We start from the raw sequence: 27,431 nt of genomic DNA, 5'->3' as shown, positions 1-27,431 counted from the left end.
TTATTCTAACACTCAATTTTACAAAAAAAAAATTGATAAGATCGATAAAATGTCAATTTAAATGGATATTTCTAAAAAAATTATTAAAAAGAACATTATACAAATTTTAAAGTAGTTAAGATGTTTATTATTTATCATGTCTAAATTAGTAACATTTTGTTGCTTATTCATTTATATTTCATCCATTTTTCTACCATACAATTAAAATACGGATTCTCATGTTAATATCAAACTCATGAAAACGTAATCACGATAAATCTAAAAAGAAAAATTAATACAATGTGTGTGAATATATATATATATATATATTGTAAGAAAGGAGAAGGAAAAAAAAAAAGCCAAGAAGGGTTGGGTGGGGGAGAGGATTGGGACCCAATCACTGAACTTTGGTTTTTTTTTTTTTTTTTTGGGTTGCAATTCTTCTCTTCCAAAACTAAAACGAAGTTTAAGTTTTTCTTTTCCTTTTTTTTTTTTTTTTCCTTTTCCCCTTTGTTTCCTTCAGGTCAGACCTTCTTCATAATCATATTCATACATACACACAAAAACGAACATACATACATACATACAATCTTCTTCTTCTTCTTCTTCTTCTTCTTCTTCTTCTTCTTCTTCCATTTACATAACTTCATTCTTCTTCTTCTTCTTCTTCTTCTTCTTCTTCTTCAATTAATCCCCCTTTTGTTTTCCAACTTTCCTCATCATCCACTTTACTGGTCTTCCCATCATTTTTACTTCCAATTTCCTACTTCCAACTTCAACCCACATCCCCAATTCCCTTTTACGAACAAGGGTTTCTTCTATTTCTTACTCTCCTTCTGCAATTCGCGTCCTTTGCCTTTCTTCTTCCAGGTAAGTGGGTTTCATTTTTTTTGTGTTTTTGTGTTTTTTTTTTCAATTTCAAGTTAGGGCTTTGATTTTTCGCGATGATCAATACAACTTTCTTTCCTCGATTTTTCTTTTTTTCTCTTTTTTTTCTTTCTGGGGTTTAGTGATTTTAGCTTCTTTGATCTCTAGGGTTTTGGTTTTTGCGACTATAGATCTGGGTTTGTGTTTTATTGCTTGTTGCCTTTGTTTTTTTTTTATTGAGGAGTCCTTACCCAATTAAATGTTACTTAGTCATTGCTTGAATTATGATTTCAGGCTGCTGTAAAACCCCCACTTTTTTGCTTGGTGCGCGTATGATGTATATTTGTGTGTATATATAATATATTTATATATATATTCCTTCAAATGGTGCGGCGTTTTAGACTTGATTTGTTCTGAATGACGTGGAAGTATAAATTCTGGGGGATTTTTGTATTGGTACAATACCACAATTCAGCTTCAATTTTAGTGACTGGGGTTTGGAGCTACAGTTTATAGTGTATGAAACGAACCGGCCTCTGGAGAAATGCAACCTCAGCACAGCTCCAGAATTGATTTAGGTGACTTGAAAGCTCAGATAGTTAAAAAACTTGGAAATGATAAGTCCAAGCGGTACTTCTTCTTCTTGAGCAGATTCTTGGGTCAGAAGATGAGCAAGGTTGAATTTGATAAGGTGTGCGTTCGTGTGCTTGGAAGGGAGAATATTCAGCTCCACAATCAATTGATAAGGTCAATTTTGAAGAATGCTTGTGTAGCCAAGACCCCACCACCAATAAATGCTTCAGGACATGCACAATCTGTGTTACACGCTTCCAACTCTCCTTGCAGGGAAGATGGCCCTGAACAAACTGGATCTGCCTTTCCAAATCAGAATCAGAGTAAACCAATTTGGCCAAATGGAGTTCTTCCAGTATCCCCACGGAAGGGTAGATCTGTCTTACGTGGAAAGTTTAGGGATAGGCCAAGTCCGCTTGGTCCAAATGGAAAAATCACATGTCTTTCGTATCAATCAACTGGCTCTGAAGATAGCAGCAGCAAAGTCATTACAGAGAATGGTAATGTAACCTTGTGTGACTATCAGAGACCAGTACAGTATCTCCAATCAGTAGCTGAGCTACCTGAAAATGACATAGATGGAGCAGTTCAAAGGCCATCAGAAAAACCAAGGATACATCCAACAGAAGCAGCTATTCTTGAAGAAGGAGAGGAGGTGGAACAGTCGGATCCCTTAAGATTCCTGAGAGGTCCTCTACTTCCACCTCTTGGTATTCCATTTTGTTCAGCTAGCGTAGGTGGGGCACGCAAGGCCTTGCCAGTCAGCAGTAGTGGCAGTAGTGATTTTCTGAGTTGTTATGACAGTATTGGATTGTCTGATTCAGAGACGGTGAGAAAACGCATGGAGCAAATTGCATCTGCACAAGGACTTGAAGGCGTTTCTATGGAATGTCCTAACATATTGAATAATACTTTGGATGTGTACCTGAAGCAATTGATAAAGTCTTGCCTTGAGTTAGTGAGAGCAAGGTCTACATTTGAACATTCAGGGCACCCTATCCAGAAGCAACAAAATCAAGGGAAGGTCTTAAATGGCATGTGGCCTACTAACCACCTACGTGTACAGAACAACAATGGGCGATCCGAAGTTTTGCAGGAAAAGAGTTTAGAATGCTCGGTGTCATTGCTTGATTTCAAAGTTGCTATGGAGCTCAATCCAAAGCAGCTTGGGGAAGACTGGCCTTTGCTGTTGGAGAAAATTTCTATGCGCGCCTTTGAGGAATAAGCAGTTTGCAAAGGTTTTATTTATTATTCTACAGCCATTCAAGGCTGGTCGTTCTGATCGTTGGGGGTTTAAAATTTACCTGGGATATCATCCCGTTCTTACCTTCTTGCTGGGGTATACTTGATCGCTCCCATTTGGTTCAGGCTCCAAGTTTCCATCCTAAAATATTGTGACTTTATTGCCTGCTCCATTGAGGAAGTTGAATTAACCGACTAAGAAAGAGGGAGCTTTCAGCCAGAATGCCCATAAAAGGTTGTTCTGTTGCATTTTTAGCATTCTTCTTCACCCCATTTGCCACTACCATGTAACTTAGCTTTTCGTGTAACTTATTTTTGAGAGAATCAAAAAAGTTTTGCAGGGATACTGTCATTTAGTTTGGTGAAAGATGAATCACCTGGGTGAGAGCTTCAGGTGCTCTGTATGTATCTTTAGAATCTGAGAATTTATTGGAATTTCAATATTAATAACAAATTAACATCCATTTCAACGCACGTTGTGGTTTTTCCCCTGTTCATCTCTATGATTAATCAATATATAATCATTTTGGTCTTGTCTTCAAACTGAAATTAATTATTCTTAATCCCACCTTCACGATGTGAATAATGCCAGCTATAAATGTTAATGTGTATGTGTCGGAAGTTCAAGTCTCAGGAGCAGCACAGCCTGACTTCAAAGTGAATGCAACCAGATATCTTGCGTGCTACTGAACAAATCAATGTTCTACAAGTGCCATGGCCAATTGGATGCAGATAATTCTTCTTAAAGGTTAACGGCATGATTGAAGTTTGAAGTAGACAAGAGTCAGAAGGCCATAATAACTCAAAAGGTACCTGCTCGCTTTTTGAAATAGAAAATTTTTCTTTCCTGCTCAGATAATCTACACTTCTACGTGCTGGTGCTTGGGTTTTGTAAGATGTGATTTGAGTCTTGATTGAAAAATATATTTGCATTTAAAGTACTATTAAGCATTGTACTGATCGTGGAAAGTTTGACCTGGTGTTGGGTATCTGTTATTTTATCACGAGTGCCTTGCCATCATCAGATTATTGATTTGGTTTTCTTCTGATAGGTTTACCGATTTCTTCTTATGGTATTGCTTGGCTTGTCAGTAAAATGTTTTCTTCATTTTTAGCTGAATATGTAGAGTCGTATTATATGAACTTCAGAATCTGTAATGTACAAGGGAAGGAATTTCAGAAGCAATCAAGGTGAAGTGGCTAAGTGCATATCAATATGACTAATATCTTTCCTTCCTTACGTATCATGTCAAAAGCTGTATTTTGACTCTCACCATTGAAGAATTTTTTTTTCCTTTTGGGAGATGTAAAGTTTGTTTAGGGAAATAAATTAACTAGGGATACCTGCAGAATACGACTTCTGTCTATACTTTTGATAGTACACTATTCATATGATTTTGATTAAGAAATAAGAAATCCTTAAATCTTTCTTGGGCTTGGGAACACATGAACATATTAAGTCAGAATTTCTACTATACTGCTGAATGATCCATGATTCGGTATAATCTGTTGAAAACTTGGTTATCCTGAACTTCGAAATTATCAAACTGCAGTCTTTGTCCTTGCTGTTCATACCAACTGTGGCATGCTTGTTTTAAAGGTATGCAGAATTCTTTGAAAATTTTGATATTGACCAACAATACTATCCTTGTTGTGCTTTATCCTGTTTCTTAATTCCCATTTATATGTGATGTTCGCTTGTGATTTTCAGGATGATCATGTTGCTTTTTGCAGCAAATTCTGGTTTCATTTTACTCACTCAGCTATGTCTAAACTTTCTGTTCGTGTAAGTCGATTGCTGATGTTAATGTGCCTTGTTTTGTTTGTGGGCTGGAGAAAGCTTTTTCGATTGTTTGATAGCTGAACAAACCTAATGTTTATATTGACCTGTATGCACTCTTTAGTTTCAGACTTTGATTCCTCAATGAGATATTCAAATGAGGTAGAAGCCACACTACTAAAGCACTTAAAAGAAAAAAAAGAACACTTCTCAGGATTCGATAACTGTGAGGTAGATGATCAAACCATCAACCTTTGGAATGATAATTGATATCTATATTTACCTAGCTATGCACGTTGTAAAATATTATCTCGGATATTAATGTGCTTCTAGTTGTATAGGCTTTGTACATGCCCCAAGTGTTCTATTTCTGTAACCATGTGTAAATCAATGCCCGTATAGGAGATGGAGACCATTCCGTTCGTTATCCAAAATGTGCATAGTTTGGGAGATAGTATTGTATTGAATTGGATTGGCAGGAGACCCTATGTAACGAGCTTGTTCTGATGGGTTCACTTTTTTTCTACAATTTGGTTTATGGACCTTTGTCTATTGTTATCATTGCAATGATTTTGTTGTCTATTCAGCATTTTCAATTTTCAGAAGTTGAAGGCACCCTTTTTTTTAAGGAAATTTTATTAAACCTCTCGGGCTTTAGTTGAAGTCACCTTTTATAATTTTAAAAGTTAATGGTTTAATCCTCCATTTCCATCGTGGTTGAACTCTAGCTCATTTCTATGCTAAAATTTTAGTTTATGTGCTCTTCTTTGCTCAACTATGTGTGCAATTGTGTCTTATAATTATTTGACAAAGATTTAAATTTTAATTTCACCCGTCGAAAACTTATGATGAACTCAATAGAGATTAGATATCAACATAAAAAATAAAATCAATTTTCAATAAATTAATCGACTGCATTAATTGAACTAATTCACACAAATGACAAAATCATAGATTTCCAATCAACTTATGAACAATTTTCATTCAAATAAATAAAGAGTAGAGGTCAAGTGCTTGAGTCTCTTGGTGAATGAAGAGATTAAAATAGATGTAATTTGTACAAAAGAAACATAAAATTCCATAGACAGTGAATCTTAAATCTCTATAAAGTGGAACTATTAGACGATGAAATTTAATTTGGTTTTATATCATCTGAAAGGGTGAGAAGCTGTTGCTGATGATTTACAAATGGGGCACCAGTTCTTCAACCTCAACCATTGTTGAATGCATGCTACATGATGCTTGTGCTCACATCGCAGTCTCCCAACTTCATCTCCACTCACATATTCTTCCTGCAAAAAAGCATTTTTTTGGACAAAAAGATTTAAATTTTCACTCGCATACCAAATAAAAACTACTAATTGTTCAAGTGAAGATCAAAGAAAACAGAGAACAGAGCTATAATTTTGAATTTGTTGGCCCTTGAAATTTGAATTTGCATGCATGTTGCCTATTTTATTCTCAAACCCAAAAGGAAATTTGATTCAGTTTTTCAAGTCGTTTTCACATTTGCTCTCTATCAATCTACACACTAAATCAGTCTCCCTGGTGTTAAAATCGATCAAATGAGTAGAAGTAAAGAAAGGAGCTAAAAAGGAACCTGACAAATACAGCATTTGACATCACTCAAATCTCCAATAGGATCCATCGCTGTTCCTCCTTCAGCTTTGGACTGATGGATGCTTCTATTAAGGCATTTTGTCAGTGCTTCTTCAGACAGTGCTGTGCTTACGGTCCCCATTTTCTCTTCTAAATCTAAAAGTTGCTGTTTAAAAACAGAAGAAAGAAGAGAGGTGAAGACTACTGCAGAGGAGTATTCGGCAAAACCGTTATATATGAAATGTGCTGATTGCAGAAGTAATCCAATTGACTTTTTACTTTCAAAAAGTAAGTGCTAACCTCATATGTCAGGTTATCAATGTCAAGTCTCATGTCTCTGTGCCGATCATAGATGTTCAGGCTATTGAGGAACACACTCGTCTCAAGAAGTATGGCTTGCTGCAGGACAAAATGAAGAGATTGTCAGCATGATTGATTCTCAGTTAGTTAGAAGTATGAAAGGAGGAAGCAAAAGACTACACACCTCATAAGTTAGGTCCTCCTCTTGTTCAATTCTCTCCAACGCCAATAGTACCTGTGAATTGTATAATAATTAAGTGACAACTCTCTCTCGAAATCACAAAAATGAGATGCATAGTCTAAAGAAGTCGAATACCTCAGCAATTTCATCGTCATTGTGGCCTCTAAAACGGCTTGCATTTGTTGAAGTGCTTGAAAGATCAACTTCTGCAGAAGTAGCTTGTCTAATGTCATGTAGCCTTTGACTATAGCCTTCTGATTTTGTGGAAGTAGTGTGCTGCCTGGAGTGTGATTCTGAAGGTAACTGAAGTGAAGTAGAAGCATTTGAGGAACCGGAGACATTAATCTGAGGCATCCATGAAGTCGTGGCTAGAGAATCCTGCAGCGACAAATTGTCACTTATCCCTTGGTAAGAATGCCTTCCCCCACTACATACACTCGTCAAACTTCGAGTCCCGTGTGATGAAAGAATATTTTTCCTGTGAAACACGTTTCGACCTGGTATTTGATCAGAAATAGAGATACCATGCCGGTAGATACACTTTTGTCCTCGGGAAGTTCCACTCGCCTTCTTTCCTCTAGAACTGGAACTGTTCTCACCATCAAATGGTATCTTCTTCGTTACATTCTTTCTTCTCACAAGGTCTGGTTCCAGTAAAGAATTATTTGATGGAATTACTTCAGATACAGAATCACTTGTGAGGTTTCTCGAACTGTAGGAACTGGAACTACCGTTTGATTTCTGGCAAAGACTTCTAGGCCTCATTGATGCATGAGGATCTTCATTGTCCACTTCATAACTTTGAATGGAGATTCTCTTAGATACATTGCCAAAGTCCGTACTGCAGCTTCCCCTTTCCATCAACATGGCATTAGTGAGCACTGGACTTTCAGATTTTGCATGAAGCCCTGTATGGAACAATCCATGAGGTGAGATCAATTCCAGCTCTTCTAACTCATCGTGAATGCTATCACTTTCAGATGAATCTATTTCAAGCTTAGATGGTAGCTTTCCAAATGGATCTGGAAAAGATTTCCTGAGATTTTGGATTCCAGAGGAACTTCCAAGACCTTCTTTACCACTTGAGCTGCGGAATGGTCTTTTTGAGCTGAATTTACTCGAACAACCAACTTGTGCGCCACTACTGGAGCATATCCTGCCAGTGCAGCCAGGTCGGTTACTGTATTGATTACTTTGATCCCTGTCCTTCATGTTATCCCTCAAAACTACACCAGGTCCCTTCCTAGAAACAATTCCGACATGAACTCTTTTGCTAGAATACCCATCCATCAGAAACTCTTTGCAGTCTATAAACCAATCTGCACCAATTATGGAGCATACAATAAGTGGAAAAACTTACAATTAGACCAATAGTTCATCATTCGAGTCCGTACCAAATTCCTAGCACAAGACTTAGGATATCAAAATACATGGACTATGAAAAAGATACTAGACTACAGCGAAGATACCGAATGTAGAGATAAGAGAAAAAAGCACCCCATGAAAGACACAAATTCATATCCAAAAAACTTTATGAAGTAGATGGAGAATACCTGAAATATATTTAGCGCTGAACAACAACTATTAATCTCAACTTGGAAATCTGCTAAGCTATAGCCTTGATTACAAGAAGTACTTTTGCTTTTGCACTTGATCAAATCTGCACCCATGTTTACATTAATATATTAGAATCCTTCTGTTCAATCGTGTTTTTACTCTCTGACTCAAGGAAAAGAAGGTAATGATTACCCAAGGTAAGTTTCACTTGTACAGTTTTGAAGAAGCTTTTCTCTGTCTTCCTTATTTCCTTTTCCTTTTTCTGTTCAATGATATCTACTTGACCTACAGCAACATTTACATGATTATGAGTTGAACTTTTTTGATGTTAAACAATCAGAAACAAGATGGACAAGATAGAGTAGTAAGGTCCAAAAACAAGCTAAATACATATATGATCATATGATTAATTGAACCTGAAAAAATCAAGATATTAATAGGTCCTACTGTGCTTGTGTCACAATCTAGATCTGCAGGCTTCGAGAATTATTGAGTAAACAGGAACGATGAGCAAATTAACAGCTAAAACATTCAATATAAAATGAATATTGGAGGATACTCATAAGATTAACAATTACAATACTAAAAAGAGAAGGAAAACAAGGGATGAAACCCCATAATCAGATAGAAAATCACAGAAACCCCTACAAACAATAACGCAGAAAAGGAACAGAATATCTGATCTTCAAGGAACATTTCTGGAAAAAAAAATACCATTAAAAGAATAGAGCAAAAGAACCCAAAGGGCATATGCAATAATAATTCATCCTCATAGAAAGTGGATCTCAATGTATTTTTTTGATCGATAGCTTTCTACAAAATGTTCCTATTTCGAAGCTAGAGACATGAACAGCAATCTGGTAACAATGCATCACAATCAACTCAAATGGAAGCGTAGGAAAAGTTAAACTGAACAAACCAAACAAAAGAAAATTGCCAAAATCCAAATAGAAGGCAGAAAAAAAAATGTTCGGATAAGAGAATCCATCATAAAGACACTAAAAAAGATAAAAAAAAAAAAAAAAAAAACTTCATAAAAGTCGAAAAGCTTTAGAAACCGAAAGAAGTGGAAAAGAATGGTAATTACCGAACTTCAATTCTAACACATATTAAGTGGAAATTATGGAGAAAAAGAAGAAGGAATGATGAAGTTTTTGAAGGCGATTTTCTTAAGTTTGTCGTAGGAACAAGAATGGCGGTGAAAGAGAAAGGAAATCAAGATAGTGAGAGATTCTTTTCTTAGAAGCCGAACTGAAGACTCTCAACAATGGTGCCGTTGTGCAGCAGGAAGAACAAAGAAGAAGGAATGGCGGCTTCGGCGATATGGGCCGTTGGATTCGAGTGTTTCTGATGGACGGCTGAGGAACGTTGTAAAGTTTCAACCGATCATTTCATTATAAACGATTTCACTACGGTGTCAGTGGCAGCTGAATTATTGTATTCTAAGAAAATTCAAAGAGATGTACCGAATTGGGAATTAAAAAAATTGTTATAAATAAATAAAACTATTTTTTTATAAAAAAGAAATATATACTTTGTAAATAGTTTCGATTTTAAAAAAAAAAACGTTCTTTAAAATATTTTTTATTCATTTTAGAAGTTTTAGAAATGAAAATAATATTATGTTAGATTATAAGAAAAATTGTTAGAGAGAACGATAAAAACAATGCACTTTTTAATAATAAAAAAGTATTATTGTACCAATTAAACTCAAAGAAGCAAAAGTAACATTCTACTAATCATAGAAGCATTTTTAAACTATCCTTTTCTAAATCTACATGTATTAATGCAACTTTTGAAATTTAATGATTTTCGGTTTGGATTCATTTATAAACAATAAGAGTGTGTTTTAAGTTGTTTTACAAGTTAACTAATATGTTTGAAAACAAAATATTAACGATACAATTATTTTTCTAAAATTATTTTTAAAAGTTCAAAGTATTTTTGAAATTTTGTAAAAAAAACATACGAATATTTTTATATAATTCAGCCAAATATAAAAAATGCTCTTTACTTCTTTTATTAGCACCAAGGGCAAGAAGCGTCATTTTGACCCTTCTTTAATGGGCCCTCAACGGCCCATTTAGTGAGTGGTCTAGTTTGGTGAGCGACTATGGCTATCGCAGTAGTGGGCCCGGTATCGCTTTCCATGTGGGCCCATATTTCTTTTCACTTCTCATAAAATTATTTCATTCTTACTAATTAAAAATTATATTCCGAAATACACAAATTCTAATAAAAAAAAGTATATCTTTTATATAAAAACAGTTATTTTTTTTTTACTATATTCACGTAATGGAAGCTTGGATTTCATTTTTTTAGAAATGGAAGATTGGAATTTTAAAGAACATATATCGATAAAGAAAGAAGATTGTAAATGGAAAAACAGTCGAAAATATTTACAATATATAACAAAATTTCATTTTCTATCGTAAATAGATGTATTAATTGATACTATGTTTGATAGACATGGATAAACCCATAATTTTTTATCATTGATACAGACTGAATTTTTGTTATACATTCTAAATATTTTAGCTCAATTTACCATGTTTGAAAATGTCCCTACTATAAACTATATACTATCGCGTCAACTTACGTCAATCCAGGGAGAAAATAGCTAATTATACTGTGTTGTTTTTCCATTTCAACGCATTTATAATAGTAATAAATTATTTTGTGGAGTAGTAATGGTCTGATTAAGCATGATTTATATTACCTAATATTTGGAGAGGGAAAGGTTTAGGTTAGGAGAGGAAATGTTTACAATAAAATTTTCAAAACACAATAATCTTCGGCCACTGTCTTTGAGGAATGAGATGTCCAAGTCCAATAAATAATCTCTCATTTTTCTCACCTAATCTCCTTTCATTCTCTCATATCTTAAGATTTTAAACAGTTTTTTGTTCAATTCATATATTTCACACAAGAGATGTCTGTTACACGGTTTATGGTTGGTTGTTTTGCTCTTAAATACAAGTTCTTGATGAAGTTTTTTCTTTGAAATTTGTGTAAAAAAATGTTGCAGATTAGTAGGGATATGTAAGGACTGGTTAGGATGCCCCATTAAATATGAAAGCTTCAGTTGGTGGGACAACTAACATTATTTATTGGCTGTGAATAATGTGGCCTGCAAGTGGACCTAAAACTGCCAAAGCAAATGGTAAGGCTAAATGGAAACCAATTTTAGACCAAAAGAAGGTGAAGAAAAAAGGCCACCGATTCAAAGACAAGAGATGACATAAGGCTTAATTCTTAGACAAAAAAGAAGTATGGGACGGAATGAGAATTGTTATTATTTTCGTTTGATAGAAGATGTCTATATGATAAGATAAGTAGCAACATCCTGTAAAGGAGAAACCGTCAAACTGAGAGAAGGTTTATCCAAATTTGATAGACTATTAAGATGAAAGTTAAAAAAATATAGCTCCAGAATATCTAAGTTGGGAAAAATGGAGGTTGAAACATGTCGAAATGAATATTCAATTTAGAAAAAAAATGGATGAGTACACGCACAAGGAGATGGAAGTCGAAACATGTCGAAATGAATATTCCATTTTTTTTTAAAAAAAATGGATGGGTACAGGCACAAGGGAGACTTTAATTGATCTAACCAACGATAAAAGAAATTGAAATTTCGCAACATAGTGCTTTTGATTGAAAGAAAAAGGCAGCAATTGCAACTCCAGCGACCAAATTTATCACGCAACTTAGTCGATCATTTCCTTATTTCTTTTTAAGGCTCCATTTTGAATCTTCGATGTCCATCCCTATGATATTTATAGGGTTATCATCAAAATAACTTTGATTTGGATCTTACGACTAACTTATTGAGTAAACGATCTAAGATGACATCTAAAAAGCATGGACATGGATATGAGACACGGACAAGACACCGACACACCATTTTTAAAAAATCTAATAAGACATGACACGACAAAGACACATTTATTTAAACAGTTGGTTTTAAAGAATATATATCATCTTTATAGTAAAAAATCTTAGTAAATGCATTGATGCAAATATATGTTTAAAAGACTTAGCTTGATGTATTCTAAACTCAAAAGTTATTATCATATATGTATCTTTTTAGTCTACTTAACAAGTGATCTATGTATGTCCAATGCATTTACTGCACTAACAAGTGTTCGATAAGTGTCCACCAAGTGTCGGTTCGATAAGTGTCCACCAAGTGTCGGAGTGTTCAAGTGTCCGACACGGACACGCTAGCCAAAGTAAAGTGTATGTGCTTCTTAGGATAACGTAATAGCAATTTGAAACATTTTAAGGGTAAGAAAATGAATAGACACAATGCTCAAAAAGTATAATGAAAATACCACACAGAAATCGGGAGATGCATGAAAACATTTGCTGTAAAGCTAATAATCTATTATAAGAAATGGAGGGCCGTTTTCATCTATTACGTCTTACGTGGAACGTTTGGCCGATGCGGCATTGGAATGGGAGACATAAAGCCATACAATTGCTCAATAGTAAAAACACCAAGAGCCCTCAAACTCGAGCCATAATACATACTAAACTTGCTATGTCTTACAACAACAACCATTTTGTACCTCTTTTGCAGAATTAGATTTGCAACATGTCCAATCAATGCTGTAGTTGTTACACCAGGAGGAGGACTTCTCATCATCTTCCAAAGGGGAGCATCCAACTGCACCATGAACAAATATTTACTTCTATACATCCACAACACAACCATTCGGTTAAATGATATGGTATAAAACTTTGCCTTCCAATTTATCGAAATCTAACAATAACAAAAATAGCCCGTGGTTGAAATAACTAGAAGGTTGCACAAGCCCGTCAAAGCTTGTGCTTAATCATCATGGAAGATTTTGTTAAAAGAAGCTAAATTTTTTCACGAACTTTAACAATTTGTAGGAAATTTCTGAGTGAAAAACAGGATGTTAATTCTTGAAAGACCGACCATGATCCTCCTTGAGGAGCTTGTCTTATTCAATTAAGCATTCGTTGAAATTACAAATGTGGTAGAATAAGATATTATTTTTAAAAAATTGAGTATATTTCTGCCATTTTGATATATAATATGGTTCAAAAGGATTAAAGTTCACCGAAGAAATACCATCTGTAGTTAAAGAGAAGATTCTATCTCTGTGGTGTAATTTGTAATGGAAAAAAGATTCTAACTAACCTCAGTACAGTCTTCTCGGTGAAGTAGTCCAATGCATCTACCCCAGTCGTCTATGATAGGCACAACTGATTTGTCGAAGAAACGCATAACCACTTCCTTCAACAGTAAGCTTCCATTTAATGGCTGAACGGCTTTAAATGGCATCATGACACTCTCAATTGGTGCACCCAGATTTACCTGCAATGAGTATGTACGATTAAACTAAAGAGAAGACTTACATATGATCAAATAATTAACTAAAATGTATGGTAATGGCAGATATTTAAGACTCGAGAATTAGAAAGCTGAGTTTATTCATCAATAAGGGTAATTCCCAAGGGAAGAATTAAAAAGCCTCCCCTTCTCTCTCAATACATACTAGCTCAAGAAATAAGCAAAAAGATATCCACCCCCAGCCCTACACTCAAAATTAACTCAGGCCCTCACGTAAGCAACCATAACAATTCGTTAATCCCAATTCTCTCTCTTCAACTTCCTCCTCCTATACACATTTAATCGGGGGGTCTATTACACACCCACTAACAGTTAAAGAAGAAATGACTAAATGCTTCTGCTAAGAATTTACGGTATCCACAGTTAAAGCATGCAAACTTCTTCACAAGCACTAACACATTAATCGAACCCAAAGGTACTAAATGTGAAACATAAAGATCCATGAGATAACCCTAGTAATTCAAGTTACTATGATCCTCTCTCTTTAAGTTCTTTCAAGCCTAAACCATCAACACCACCGATGCATACCTCTTACCCTTTTATACCCACTCTGTTTATAACATACCACCATAACTTCTCCAACTAGTTCCTAATGGCCCTAAATACTCTAATAATGTTCCTCAATTATCCTAATAGCATTCCTAGCACATACATAACATCTTTAAGACGTAAAATAACCGGACACATGTAAACAGAGAAAATTCAAACCCGAGGAAATATGCAAGGACTAAAGAAAGATTTGGTGAGTCCCAGCAATGCTTCAATACGCAGAGCAACCTGGATCAGCAAAAATATAAATATTAGAAATCACCTTAATTGAATAAAGAAAAGTGCGACAAGCCATGGGAAAATAATCCAGTTTCATAAAAGACACCACGGTTCAAGGCTTCAAATGCAGAGAACGGAAAGAGGTTAGAGCATTTCAACTTTCAAGCATTGGACGGCTCAAAAGAAAATTTTCTCATGGTCATAGACGCTTTAGAAGTTCTAGAAGTATATGATGGCATTATAAATTCTTCTGGATTATAGGGCAGCATATAATTATCTTCAAATCAAGACCTATCAAGCAGCTAAAGTGCCGAGGAGATTTTAGTTGTGTATAAATAGATTTCAAAGAACTAGAAAACTAAAAGAAACCTAGCCAGCTTTGCTTTATGAGAGACGTGTATAAATCATCCTATGCCAGGCCCATAGTAAGCCTTAGGATTCCTTTGAAGCATATCACCAACGAAACATGAAAAAATGGACCCATTATGAAGTTTATGATAATTATTTACACAGGTTTAAATAAAATAAGATCAACTTTGATCCCGGAGAGCAAGAAATAGTGAATTGAGAAAATATCCTCCATTCACAACGCAAGTAGAGGCTCCAAAGTGGCAAAATGCTTAACCTAACAATTAAGGATGGTAGGATATATCTACTTACACTGCCACCTCGACTAGTCCATGAGATTCCCTTCCATTTCTTAATAATTGTTGAAAGTTTCTCTATTGCCACGTCAATCTGTAAATGACATATATCACAAAGTCCATGAAATGTCTTAAAGAAAAGAATTTTTTTATGAGAAACAGACAGTCATAGTTTCATTGATAATGTGAAATTCTTAGAGAAAAAAAAAATGAAAGAAGATTAACCAAATCTGAAAGTTGGAAGATTCTAAAATTAAAATGATTTCATCAAGATTGTAAAGTTGCAGTTCACTTGCAGTTCACCTTCAAATCACTTTAACAACTCTAATCGTTCATGATTCTGCTTACCATAGGAAATAGAACCTTCATTGAAAGAAACCTTTCAGAAGCGACAACATATAATATCCTCCCAACCAAGGCAAGTCCAAGGGGGCCAACAAAAATAAAATAACTCAATCGGATTGGAAGCAAAGAACCATTGGGTTAAATAATAAAAATAACAGTTAGTAACAGAAACCCACAACAAAGAACTAATTAGCTCCAACATGTTCTCACCAGAGCATTTCATATAATCCCACCTGTATGCTTAAAAAGATGGCGATGCAATATTTTGTACAGTAGACTTCAAAAATGTGTATGATCTTCCTTAAAATACTAACTTACAATTAGTCTCCCGCTCTTCTTTAACTGCACATAAAACGCCAATTTGGAGAAATGGCATGAAGAAAACCCTTTTTAGGATCAAATATGTACTGCGCATACACCAACAACCAAAAAACACTTCATGAACAGAAGATTTTTGCTTCCAGATGGCTTTTGACAACTTGCCACTTAAAATCTTGCCAAATGCGTAAAGTAAAATATTTTTTTTTTCTTTACCAATCAGACCCTCATTGTGGTAAAAACTATAATAAATTAGATAAACTACCACTGTATTAGCTAATTCACTTATATAACAATCAACAGTCCGTCTCTATCTAGTATCTACTCGGGGTGTACATGCTGTTGTCTACAATATAAAGGAAGCAAACTTGTAGCACCAAAAGGAGAAAAGGAACAACAAGGCATGTGTTGTTCAAAAACATTTAAATCTCAGAAGAAAATGGGTAGTACCTGATTGTCATTTAAAGCTGCCTCCATGAGAAGATGATCGGCCTCTTCCTGATATCCAAGAGAAATAGTTCCAGAGGAGTCCAGCCACATGCGTCTATGCAAACATTTGACCATCCTATAATCTCCTCTACTAGAAAAGACTCTCATAAGAGTGAGATAGAGATGTGGCTTCGGCCGTAACTCCAAATTCCATCCAGAAAGCTTCAATAATTCCCCAAATAAAGAAAGAGCACCTGCTACCAGGGACAAATTACCTAATCAGTAGTCAGTACAATTCAATCCCAAAATTTCCTACCACTTACTAGTAATGTAGTCACTCATACCATTAATAGAGCCACAGTTAACCAAAGCATCAATCATTGCGGTGTATGCAGTTCGATCAATCGATAAACCATGACAAGACTTCATTTCCAGCACAATTTTGTGAACAAGATGGACATCTTTCAGAATCCCAAAACTCTATAAAAATTATAACAGTAATTAATGAATGGAAAGTTCATGTCAGAAAAGTGAATCAAGATGCACTAGCTCGTAGTTCTAGTTATCCAAAGGAGCTACAACCTAGAGACCCTCGAGAAAAATTAGAACATGCAAGAATTATTGTGGGTCAGACCAGAATGAGGGGTGGGGGAGTAAATACTTCCCCATTGCCATATGTAATTAAGTTGGAGGCAGATTTTGCATGGTTTGTGAACAATGGCTGCAGCAATTCTTCTCAGAGCCACCAATCCGAAGCATATGTAACTTGTAGAAACTAAATTGTCTTCATGATAAGCAAAGCAGGTGAAAAGTTCACTGACCTTAAGTAAAGTAGTATAAGTCACAACATCAGGAAAAACATCTTCCTGATCATACTTATCAGCTCGTTCCTGAAAAGAATGATATTATGAGTAACAAAATATAAACACCGGTTGATTTCTCAACCAATTAATAAAAATATTTGGAGGCTCTAAACTGGCCTTTCAAGCTTGCGACCTTCATTTCCTCAAAGAAATGCATTGCCGCGTCCAGTTTGTTGATCTTCACACAAGCAGATATTAATGTATTATACGTGAGCCTATCAGGTTTCAACTCCAGATTTAGCATCTCATTGTACATGGCCAAAGCAGCTTGAGGAACACTTGAGCTTATGTACCCCTGAAAATCCAAGAGAAGAGGATTACTGAGCAACATAATCCAAATGCAGGCTTCTCCAATTGCTCACCAGGTCAGAATATTTTCCTGCAGAAATAGAACTGTGTGCACACCTTCATCAATAAGTTGTAAACCGATATTGAGAGATTGCCTCCTTCACGAAGTAAGTATCCATATCGTGCTATTAGACCATTGGCACGGCGCATGTCTCCTGCACTACAAAAATCAACATGATAGCATAAGTGCAACATTTTAAAAAATAAAACTAATAAGACCATTGGCACAAATTTTAAAAGAAAAAGGAACTTAATGCATAGTATTCATTCAAAAACATGCATACTTAACTATTTTTTAGGAGGTTCAAGGCACAAATTTTAAAAGAAAATCAAATGTTTCATTTTAAGCCGTTTAAATATGAATAACTGACATAGATAGATACATGATCACGTCTGACAACCATGTTAAGTTGCACCATCCATTCCATGCTGATTTTAGTTGTTACATATTTCCATTAAAATGTTGAAAGTTTATCATAGTAACAAGCATATACCTAAACTGTTACACAGAGAAAAGTATAATGCTCAGCACCATCAATTAAGGTGGGAGTGTTGAATTTTTAATGATAGTGAGTGACTTGCAGCAGTAAATGTAATACAGTAAATATAAATATTTGCACCTGAAAGTATTATAATCTCAACTAAAGTACAATAAGTTGACCATAAACTAACTTCCTAAACACTTGAGACGTTATTCTGATCCTTGAAGCTTAGATAAAGACGGTAAGGATACATAAAAGTGCTTAATAAGTGACCTCTCATAGGAACTGACCTGCTTCGATTAAAGCATTTAGAAGACCATATATAAGTGGTGCTGACAATGTTGGACCTCCGATAGCAGTCCCTTCTTCCACAGATTCAAGTAATTGAAATGCTTCATCAATCTTGCGAGCTTCGCCCAAACCCTGGCAAAGAAAAGATGAAGACGTGACTGGAACAAGAACTAATCATGACTCTCCGACATAAACTGTCACTATTACGGACTTCACACAATTAGCAATCTAAAACTCGGAATAGTTTAACTATAACAAAGTACCTTTAATAGAGTGCCATAACTGACATTGTCAAGGCCACAACTATCTGGTTTAGACATTTCATTAAAAGTCCTCAGAGCTAAATCGATATCACCACAGTGAACACAAGCTTCCAAGACCGCATTCATAACAATTGTATTCAGCTTTCCATAACGTCTCTTGGCAATCTCAATTTCCTCAAATACCTGAGAAAGTAAATGATGAAAACTGACCTAATTTCCGAGAAGGATATAGTTCGATGCAAACCGTCACTTATAGTACAACCAATAATTTCTAACGTCGAAAATACTATACCACACTAATCCATTACGTGAGACTATAATTTTAATCAATAAGAATCCATGAAATACCGACGCTTAAATGAAGATGACAACGAAAACTATCAAATTAGCCTTTATCCGGAAGAGGCATGAGAGTAGAATTTCGTATACAACGACAAGCAATGACCAAAGATTGGAGTCCTCAGTCTTTCTTCTCATGATCTCAATGTTGAACAGTTGAAATGAGTGTAAAACAAAGTAAGTAAAGAACAGAAACAAGTAAAACCTGGTGGAGCTGCTTTCGACGGGTGAGTCTGACGACACGAGAGGTTAACCGCTTGAGATTAGGACTCCGAGGAGAGTCTCTCGGACGCCGGGAGGTGGCCGTGCGAGAAGGAAGCGAACAAGAAAATACGTTCGTTGAGTTGGATGTATATAAAGCCAAGTGACGAGAGGAGAATGAGGCGATGGGTAGCATCTTCTCCGGTGGTTGTGAGTGCCGATAAGATACCGAGAGAAATTAATCATCTTCCATGGAGCGAAGGAGAGAGTGATGAGTGAAGAACGACGGGATGTAAAATTGGCGGTAAATGAACGGTGTCGTTTGGTTGGGCACTGGGCCTGGCTCGTTTTAAGCCAATTCTGTGGGTTTATACACAGCCCAGCCCAATCAGAATACGTACAACATAGACATAACGATGGAAATAGCAAAATCGTAGATCACAACTAGAAAATTGGAAAAAGACAGAGAAAATAAGAAAATTTGCAAAATCGCCACTTCCCCTATTTTTTAATTATATTAAACCTGAATTTATCCTTCCTATAGGATAATTCATAGATTACCGATATAGTGTATATGAATGGATTCAAGATAAGTCAGGATATCTCAAATTTCACAAAAACGTTGTATTGATCTTCAAATTTAATAAATCCAAACTAAATCTACTATCCTAGACTGATGCAATCTCCCCGTATCAAATATTTTTACAAATAGGAAAGAGTTAGAATAATCGTGGTTGGAGAACCTAATTTTCAATTATAATGTACTTATGGTTTAGGAATAATTGTATTTGACATCTGAGTTTTTTACTAGAGTAGGGACATTTAAAACATTTTTGTAGCATTCTTTTTTTCATTTTTTACAATTTTGCTATAATTTAAATTAATTTTTGTAATCAGTAAAAAATAAACCTATAAATTAACTATTTTTCTGGTCAACCCTAAAACATAATAATAATTAGGGCAAAATACATTCTTTGGTTTTGGAGGTTTAAAGTTAAGGTATATTTAGTCCATAAAGTTTCAAAAAATACACTTTAGTCCCCAAACTTTTGAAAATGGTTATAAATAATCCCTCAAATAAATTTGACCGTTAGTTGACTAACGAAAAAACGACGTGGCGTGTCGAAACTTAGAGAATGAGGTGGATATCTTTTGTACTTAAACCAATATTATATTTTAGATTGTTTGAAATATTTTCTCTCTTCATGCTAAAAGAATACATTCTCTCTCTACATCCTCTTCTCCAACCTTTTCCATGTGAATTTATCATCCTCCCTTCTCCTTCCCTTTGATTTTCTCCTTTGGTCTATTGTGGCCGGCAATTCTCAGATCTATTCATAAAAATCTCGACTCCAAAAATGTTGCAGCTCGTGGATTGGATTTAAAGTCAAATTGCTAAGCTTTCATGTGTGGAAGATTCAAAAGAAGAAACAAAATAGAAGAAATTGAGAGTGAAAATAGATATGGAAGAAGAAGAAGAAGAAGAAGATGAGGTTTGGAAGGAATTTTGGAATTAAGCTGCCATTTTCGTAAACCCAGTTTTGCTTCCTTCATGTGTCTATTCTATGGAAGAATGTTCAACCTTTTCTTCCAACGATTCCTCAAATCCTTCTATCCAATAATATTTATACATGCGTCAAGTATAACTAATGTCCACATCCGTACATAACGGTCTAGTACGCATTCCATTAAGTTAAAGTTAATCCAGGGACCATTTAGAAATATTTAGCAAACGTCGGGAACCAAAGTGAGCAAAAATGTATTTTACCCTCATAATCATAATCTATTTGAAATAATAATATTATACCTTTTTTTCTTTTTGAGTTATAGATAACGTGTGATGTTGAGATATTTATCGTCCGACCATTTGGTACAATTTTCTTTATCTTCTTTCTCATGGTTGATTAGGATTGAAATTTTATTCTCTATTTTGTTATATTCTCTTTCCGTTTCATTGAATGTCTATTACATTGATTCGGGTAGAGTATAGGCTCTTCAAAGTATAATAATATTCACATAGTTAACACTTTGGCCCCCTTCGATGTTTGAGCCTCGCCCTCTCCACATTTGTTATATTTCATACGTTAGAGCAAATGACCTTTATTGACTTACGGACACCAAGTTGGAGAACAACTCAATAAGAATAATGAAGTTTTGATCCCCTCGTAAAAAAAAGCTTAAAGTATCTTCAAAGTAGAATCGATAACTCTAACAAAATCGAACGTTTGGAAATAAAAGAGAAAAGGAAAAACGTCCTTAATTGAATTATAAGCAAACCATATAAAATAACCCCACATAAGTTTTCGAATAAGTAAATAAATAATTTACGAAAACAACTTCTATGACATTTTCCATGACAACCACGAAACCGTCGAAAACATCACCCTTCAACAAACATCCAATCAATAACAATAATAATAACGTACTTTGAAGTTTGTTCAATACTTATCAATTAATTACTCTTCTTTTTTTAATGTACAAATTTAGTTTTTTTTTTAACCTAAAAATGGGAAATTAGTTAGTCCCTCATGTACATAGTGTTGTTTATTGATCATCATTGTTGTTGTTATTAATATTATTAATAAATTTTATTGAAAGAATCGAAAATAAAGTGACATTCAAAAGCAAATAAAATGAAACAAAACTCAAAGAACAAGAATTGAAATAGTAGGTTTCGATTTTGTGTATTATTTAGAGATGTCCAATTTTCTCACGAAAATGGGGCAGCAATTCCTCAATTAGGTAAAAATGAGGTAAAGAGTGGCAAAAAATCATGTGTGAGTTAAACGGGGACGGGGACGGGGACGATGAACGTATTCCTGCCTCTTTCTCGTCCCGATTAGTATTTATTTATTTATTTATTTAGTATAACTATTACATTATTTATATTTAAAATATGATTGTTTATTGTTTTACCACCAATATATTAAAATTGAATATTTATATTTAAATTATATACATAAATAATCTCATTTATATTTATTCGACTGTAATTTAAAAAAAAAATCATTACTTTTTAAGGCCAAATATCCTTTTAAAAAAAACAATATATAGCAATTATTTAATTAAAAATTGATCACATTAGTTATTTAAATTCGTTAGGCTTTTTTAAAAAATAAGTTAAGGAGTGAAAATTTCTCGCGAATAACTCAAACTCGTAAATTCTCCATGAGGATGGAGAATGAAATGGGAAGTAAGGACGAGCTTGAGGAATGACATCCTAGATCCGTTCTATAGACATCTATAGCAGTTTTACGTGAGATTCAAATATCAAAATTATTGGTTAGAAGTTTTTATTTTTTACTATACTTAAAAAGTTTCATTTCAAAAGTTTAAATAAATATGTGCATATACATACATACATACATATATATACACACACACACATGTATAATGTATACAATAAACTAAGGGAAGAAGGTTTGAAATTTTGTATTGGACCATTAGAAGAGACTAGAGTCAATGGGGGACAGGATTTATACCCAACATTATTAAAAAATTTGATTTCTTAGTGTATTTTGTTTTTTATTTTTTTTATTTTTTATTATTTTTTATTTCATATGAAACACACAATTTACAAAAAAAAAAAAGGTTAAAGAATTTGTTACTTTTAAAAAATGATTATATTTCAAACAAATTTGAGATAGATACTTTATTCTCGATATTTAGATTAATCACATTATTAATTAATATGTATAATTATAGATAGAGAAATGGTTGAGTATTTATTACACAAAAAATCTATAAAACATTACTAAAAAAACCAATGTTTAAAAAAATTGATATTTAAAGAGAACCTTCATTGTTTAAAATGTTATTTTGTTGTGTATATATTGTTTGAATGTTCAGAACAAAATTAAACCTTGAAAATTCATAAATTCAAATTTCTAAATAATAAATCACTCAATTTTGCTCTAAAATAAAGACTATAATAATCATCTTTTGTTACGTTAACTACTATTTTAGAATCTACGATATCAAGATTATTGACCGATATGACCGTTTCTTAATAGATAACAATATTATTATAGTACTTGGTTACAGATTATTATAGTCTAAACTACACGAATATATAAAATAAATTAGTATTTTAATCTTGAATTCAATTATTGTAAATTTATAAGTCTTTTTATCAAATTATTTCTTAGAAATAAAAATAACCATAAAATTTTGAATTTTAGTTTTGTCTTTGACCGTTAAGTTTTTTTTCTTTTAGGTCTTCGAACTAGTTAATTTGACTAACGAAAAAATGAAAAATATCGTCAATCTAAGCTAGAGAGAGAGATAGAAGTATGTATGTCGAGTTTATTTGATATATATAGAACAAAAATAGTTAATAATAACAATTGGGAAAAAATATTAAAAAGAAGAATGAGAAAGTGATTTTTTTTAAAACGTTATTATAATTAAACAAAAACCTCATCTTGAATAACTTAAATAATGGTTTTTCATGTCATTTTTATTTATAAAATTTTTTTAAAATAAAGAACAATTATATTTTAAAAAATTTTATAAAGCATTTGTATAATTTGTTATATATACTCAGATTGTTTTAATTAATCGATGCCGATGAAGCATGGTTCATCGAAGGTTGGCCGACGACGATCAATCAGCAGAGGTAGTATTTGAAAGTTGGTTTACGAGTTGAAAATATTAACAATGTGAATTGTTTTAAATTCTAATCCTAATTTCCAATTAAAACTAAACATGACTGCGTAGAGCGATTATAATTCACCTACTCTTAACCCGAAAGAGATTGCATAAATTCCACCCTAAGTTGCCATCTCCATCAAACATTCATATCATAAACCAGCAATATAATACAATACATATACATATCTAATTAGATAATCATATAGAACCTATATTGTTAATTTATCTACATGGACTCATTAAACATAAAAAATAAAATAAAATTGAAAAAAGAAAAAAATAAATTTTTTTGGTTGCCTTCCTTTTTTGTTCAGATAAACAAAGCTTTAAAAAGTGAAGAACAAAGAGGGCTTGAAGATTTTTCATTTTCATTTTCATTTTCATTGTTGTTGTTCACATTCTTGCAGATCAAAACAGCTTTTGAATTTGAAGCCATTAACGAGTTTCCCATCATGGAATCTTTGCCCTAGGTTTCGTCTTCTTCCTCCTTTACCTTCATCTTCTTCATCGGATTCCTCACCGGAGTCTTTACCATCTTCTTCTTGTTTTTGTTCATCATTTTCGTTCAGAGCTAACAAAGGCATCGATTTAGGGTTTGGCCAGTTGTAGAACGAAGCTTTCTTTCTTGACCATTTCGACGCCATTAAAATCCGTCTTCTCTTGTTGAAAGGGTTCTCTGGCTTCTCTAAATCTTTCACTTGAATCACCTCTGATAGATTCGCAAACGACTTCGATTTCCCTGAGAAATGGCTCGATAATCCCCTTCTGAAAGTTCATTACATTCAAGAGTTGGAAATCGCTAATTCGCGTCGAAATTAGATGGTTAATAGAACATTTTTCAAGTTCAATTTGCTAAATTCACCTTCGATTTTAAGAATTAAGGATAGAGAAACTCACTTAATCGGAAGAGCTTTTTCCAGAGACTCTAATCCGCACAATCCTCCTTCCTTTGGCTTGCTCTGCACCTCATCACCACCTCCATCGTCATCGGAATCGCCGTCAGGTACTCCAATCGACGACGAACTCTCCGACGAATTTTCCCCAATCGAGCTACCAGATCCAGAGCGGAGAAAACCCGACCGGGCTAGGTTCTGAGCCTCGGCGGCGGAAGGATTCTCCGACGGAAGAGATACGCCGGAGAAGGCCGAGGGCGGCGGAACCTCGATGCTGAAGGTTGGAGGACCGAGCAAAACTTCCATCAGTTAGTTAGCGGTGGAGATCGATTCCGTCCCACTAGTGAGATGGGGCGGACTTCCCACCTTCCTCCGCTGTGGTTCAACCCACCGGTGACGCCCAAGGATTAGGGTTGATTGTCATAAACCGGCGGCGGTTGGGGTGATTGGCACTGACTTTTCGGGTAGAGAGAGAGAGAGAAAGAGAGAGTAGGGGATAAGGGGGGTCTCGATGAACTTTACAGAGAAAGGGATATTTTAAGAGTTTTGAGGAAGAATTTAGTTTGGAATTTGTTTTTTTGTTTCTTTTTTCCTTTTAATTAAACTAAATATAGACCAAAAATAAAATAAAATTCAATATTAAAATTATAATTCTAATACTCACTTAGACCAATTTTCACTCAGATATAATATTATCTACTTATCACATACTTACACCTATTTCCAATAATTTTCCTCGAAACAAACTAACATCGAATTTTCTTTTACTAATAATTATCTTAACATCATTTTCGACAAAGCATGATAGTATAGGTTAGTGTATCAGTCGTTTATAGATGTTTAGTAGTATCTATTACTATTTACCTTCGACCGATTATGAAATTTTCTCTAAAAAATATACCTATAAATCTTAAATGAACTAAAATGTAATTAACTTTGAAAATAATATAAAAAGGAAAAACAAAAAAAAAAGATAAAGCATTGAAACATATAAATGGATAGGAACGAGCAGACATTTTGCACCCACAAACATAACAAATTAATGCAACCTTAAAAAAAGCAAAAGAGAAAAAAAAGAAAAAGAAAAACTGAAGGTGAGTGTTTGGGAGGTGGGATAGTGGACTCCACATGCGGTTTATTAGATATCCACGGTTTTGACACGTTAACGATTTCAACTATTTTTTTTTTTTTTGTCTTTATCCCATTTTTCTCTCTTCCGGAAATTATGATATTTGTATGAAACTGTTTTTGGGGTTTTTGCTTTCGGTTGAATTATGACTTTAATGGTCTCATTTACACAATTTAAAATGGTTTAAATACATTTTTAAGACCATTTTTAATTCAAATAAGTTTCTAGTTGAACATCAAAATAAGTAATGTATGAGAGTGAGATTTTAATTAGACAAATAAACAATTATTTAGAATGATCGTAAAAATATAATTCACATAGATTAAAATTAGTATTTTGTTGAAGTCAAAATACCATTCGACTTTATCTTTGCAAAAGAAAAAACATGTAGGTGTTTGTTACCACATTTCTTAAATGATTGTGTTGTTACGGATCCATCAATTAAGAATATAATCATCTAACTTGTTGGGTTTAGTAGTGTGTTCAATGTTTGACTATAGTCGATATCGACCTTGGTCAAACTCCACCTCACCCATTTTGGCTCAAGACTATGGTTTGGGTTGAGAATGGGTGAGACATGTTCTTCTAAGCACGTAGATTTGGATTTTAATACAAAAAAAAATAAATAAATAAATAAACTCTTAATTTGTTACTTCTATTCTTATAATTCATTAATTTTACTCTTCATTTAAAATATTACTTATTTTTGTGTGTTGTATAGTGTTAAAATACTATTTAATTAGTGATATTATCGACGTAAATGACCATTGAAAACTCAAAACATTAGTTAAATGTTTTTGTTTAAATTTTTAAAATTTTTCATAGTTGTTAAATTTCGAAAACGTTGCTAAGAAATATGAACTAAAATTAATTATAAAAAAATAACTAAAGAGGACATCGAAATTGAGATACTCATATAATTAAAAAAAGTATCAAACTAGTTCTTCATTGACTATGATATTATTTTCCTCTCATTATATAAGAAAGACGCAATCAAAATATAATATTTGACATAAAAGTTGCATTTGCAATGAGTTTAAATATGTTATGGTTTATTAATAATGGTCGAGACATTAAATAATAAGATAATACTTTAATAATCAAGTGGTTTTTGTTTGTTTTTTTATATATCTTTTCCGAGGTTGTAATAGCATCATTGACCTTTCATAGACTTTCCAAAGCTACTAAACAGATATTAAACGAACATATTGCAACTTAAAATGATAGTATAATTTAAAACAAAATTTCGATTAAAATATCGTTACACTGTTCAAATTAGTATCCCTATTCACAAGTAAAACGTACCGCATTTAGTAAAATATTCAAATAATCAAAATTCTTAAATTTTAGATAAACTTATCTTATACACTATAGTTATAAGGTTATAAGATATAGTAAATAATAATACTTGTTGAAGGAATGATAAAGTAGGATAAGGTTAGGTAGGCATATTTATTAGTAACTTAATAAAAAACCAAAGGCATATTTATTGGTATATACCAATAATTAATGTGTTCATTTTATTTTAAAACTTTGACATTACATACATACATACATACATACATACATACATACATATTAGATCTAATATGTTTGGGTTTTAAGGATCTTTTGAGAATATCTAAAGAATAATATTGTTTATTATTTTCCTTATTGAGAATGTTGAGATTGCAAATGGGGATGAAAGTATAGTTATTGGGGAGGCAGTTTGATTTTGGCTTTTTTCTATGACCCATAAATAAATTAATGATTTAAAATAAAATTTAAAAGGTCCTAAACTAAAATTGATTAAAATATGATTTCTCAAACATTTTCAAATATAACAAATATAGATTATTTACAAAATATAGAAAAATAAGTTAAATTCAATTTTCTATAACTTATTCATTTATTATTATTATTATTTTCTATAGATAAAAGTTTCTCTAAAAGATTTTGGTAAAGAAAAAAAGTAAGGTAAAATCATTACTTCAAATTCAAGCAAAATAATAACAATGATAA

The 27,431-nt window shown here is 33.5% G+C and overlaps 4 protein-coding genes and 1 long non-coding RNA gene across 8 annotated transcripts; 2 read left to right on the top strand and 3 right to left on the bottom strand.

Annotated features, from left to right (window-relative positions):
• Positions 1 to 380: 380 nt before the first annotated feature.
• LOC103503757 (uncharacterized) lies at positions 381 to 3,135 on the top strand. Its single transcript, XM_017048108.2, has 2 exons — positions 381 to 849; positions 1,141 to 3,135. The coding sequence occupies exon 2, from the start codon at positions 1,391 to 1,393 to the stop codon at positions 2,642 to 2,644; it is 1,254 nt and encodes a 417-aa protein (XP_016903597.1). The 5' UTR covers positions 381 to 849; positions 1,141 to 1,390; the 3' UTR covers positions 2,645 to 3,135.
• Positions 3,136 to 4,271: 1,136 nt separating this feature from the next.
• On the top strand, positions 4,272 to 5,074 carry LOC127149019 (uncharacterized). The gene is made up of 2 exons (XR_007820211.1): positions 4,272 to 4,447; positions 4,566 to 5,074. It is a non-coding gene; the product is annotated as an uncharacterized LOC127149019 (long non-coding RNA).
• Positions 5,075 to 5,396: 322 nt separating this feature from the next.
• LOC103503755 (uncharacterized) lies at positions 5,397 to 9,452 on the bottom strand. Its single transcript, XM_017047995.2, has 8 exons — positions 9,166 to 9,452; positions 8,271 to 8,363; positions 8,075 to 8,181; positions 6,657 to 7,840; positions 6,525 to 6,575; positions 6,341 to 6,439; positions 6,042 to 6,206; positions 5,397 to 5,733 (listed from the first exon to the last, which is right to left on the bottom strand). Exons 4-8 carry the CDS (start codon positions 7,809 to 7,811, stop codon positions 5,590 to 5,592), a joined length of 1,614 nt encoding a protein of 537 aa, XP_016903484.2. The 5' UTR covers positions 7,812 to 7,840; positions 8,075 to 8,181; positions 8,271 to 8,363; positions 9,166 to 9,452; the 3' UTR covers positions 5,397 to 5,589.
• A 2,981-nt stretch (positions 9,453 to 12,433) lies between these two features.
• On the bottom strand, positions 12,434 to 19,046 carry LOC103503754 (pentatricopeptide repeat-containing protein At5g10690). Of its 4 annotated transcripts, none has more exons than XM_008468080.3 (13): positions 18,760 to 19,046; positions 18,216 to 18,398; positions 17,952 to 18,084; positions 17,237 to 17,334; positions 16,965 to 17,126; positions 16,790 to 16,858; positions 16,313 to 16,448; positions 15,990 to 16,243; positions 15,540 to 15,563; positions 14,893 to 14,970; positions 14,173 to 14,241; positions 13,252 to 13,428; positions 12,434 to 12,750 (listed from the first exon to the last, which is right to left on the bottom strand). In XM_008468080.3, the coding sequence occupies exons 1-13, from the start codon at positions 18,949 to 18,951 to the stop codon at positions 12,499 to 12,501; spliced, it is 1,827 nt and encodes a 608-aa protein (XP_008466302.2). In that variant the 5' UTR covers positions 18,952 to 19,046; the 3' UTR covers positions 12,434 to 12,498. The 4 variants fall into 4 exon arrangements, with proteins under 4 accessions (XP_008466302.2, XP_008466303.2, XP_008466304.2 ...); XM_008468081.3 differs by having other exon boundaries at positions 15,990 to 16,222; positions 18,760 to 19,045; XM_008468082.3 differs by lacking the exon at positions 15,540 to 15,563 and having other exon boundaries at positions 18,760 to 19,045.
• A 4,494-nt stretch (positions 19,047 to 23,540) lies between these two features.
• On the bottom strand, positions 23,541 to 24,867 carry LOC103503753 (KID-containing protein 1-like). Its single transcript, XM_008468079.3, has 2 exons — positions 24,306 to 24,867; positions 23,541 to 24,173 (listed from the first exon to the last, which is right to left on the bottom strand). Exons 1-2 carry the CDS (start codon positions 24,605 to 24,607, stop codon positions 23,789 to 23,791), a joined length of 687 nt encoding a protein of 228 aa, XP_008466301.2. The 5' UTR covers positions 24,608 to 24,867; the 3' UTR covers positions 23,541 to 23,788.
• Between the last annotated feature and the right edge of the window lie 2,564 nt (positions 24,868 to 27,431).

The sequence above is a fragment of the Cucumis melo genome, chromosome 4, assembly GCF_025177605.1.
Source record: "Cucumis melo cultivar AY chromosome 4, USDA_Cmelo_AY_1.0, whole genome shotgun sequence".
In the NCBI taxonomy this organism is placed as follows: Eukaryota; Viridiplantae; Streptophyta; class Magnoliopsida; order Cucurbitales; family Cucurbitaceae; genus Cucumis; species Cucumis melo.
This window is presented reverse-complemented; position numbering and strand designations above follow the sequence as displayed.

Excerpts from the sequence above, each read along its gene's own strand:
- LOC103503753 (XM_008468079.3), bottom strand. The coding sequence starts at position 24,607 with ATGGAAGTTTTGCTCGGTCCTCCAACCTTCAGCATCGAGGTTCCGCCG. Across the intron at positions 24,174-24,305 it reads GAAAAAGCTCTTCCGATTAA|AAGGGGATTATCGAGCCATT; the intron begins GTGAGTTTCTCT and ends ATGAACTTTCAG.
- LOC103503757 (XM_017048108.2), top strand. The coding sequence starts at position 1,391 with ATGCAACCTCAGCACAGCTCCAGAATTGATTTAGGTGACTTGAAAGCT.
- LOC103503754 (XM_008468080.3), bottom strand. The coding sequence starts at position 18,951 with ATGCTACCCATCGCCTCATTCTCCTCTCGTCACTTGGCTTTATATACA. Across the intron at positions 18,399-18,759 it reads GTCGAAAGCAGCTCCACCAG|GTATTTGAGGAAATTGAGAT; the intron begins GTTTTACTTGTT and ends TTACTTTCTCAG. Across the intron at positions 14,242-14,892 it reads GGACTAGTCGAGGTGGCAGT|GTTGCTCTGCGTATTGAAGC; the intron begins GTAAGTAGATAT and ends TTGCTGATCCAG.
- LOC103503755 (XM_017047995.2), bottom strand. The coding sequence starts at position 7,811 with ATGGATGGGTATTCTAGCAAAAGAGTTCATGTCGGAATTGTTTCTAGG. Across the intron at positions 6,576-6,656 it reads ATGACGATGAAATTGCTGAG|GTACTATTGGCGTTGGAGAG; the intron begins GTATTCGACTTC and ends TACAATTCACAG. Across the intron at positions 5,734-6,041 it reads TCAAATGCTGTATTTGTCAG|GAAGAATATGTGAGTGGAGA; the intron begins GTTCCTTTTTAG and ends GCTTTTTTGCAG.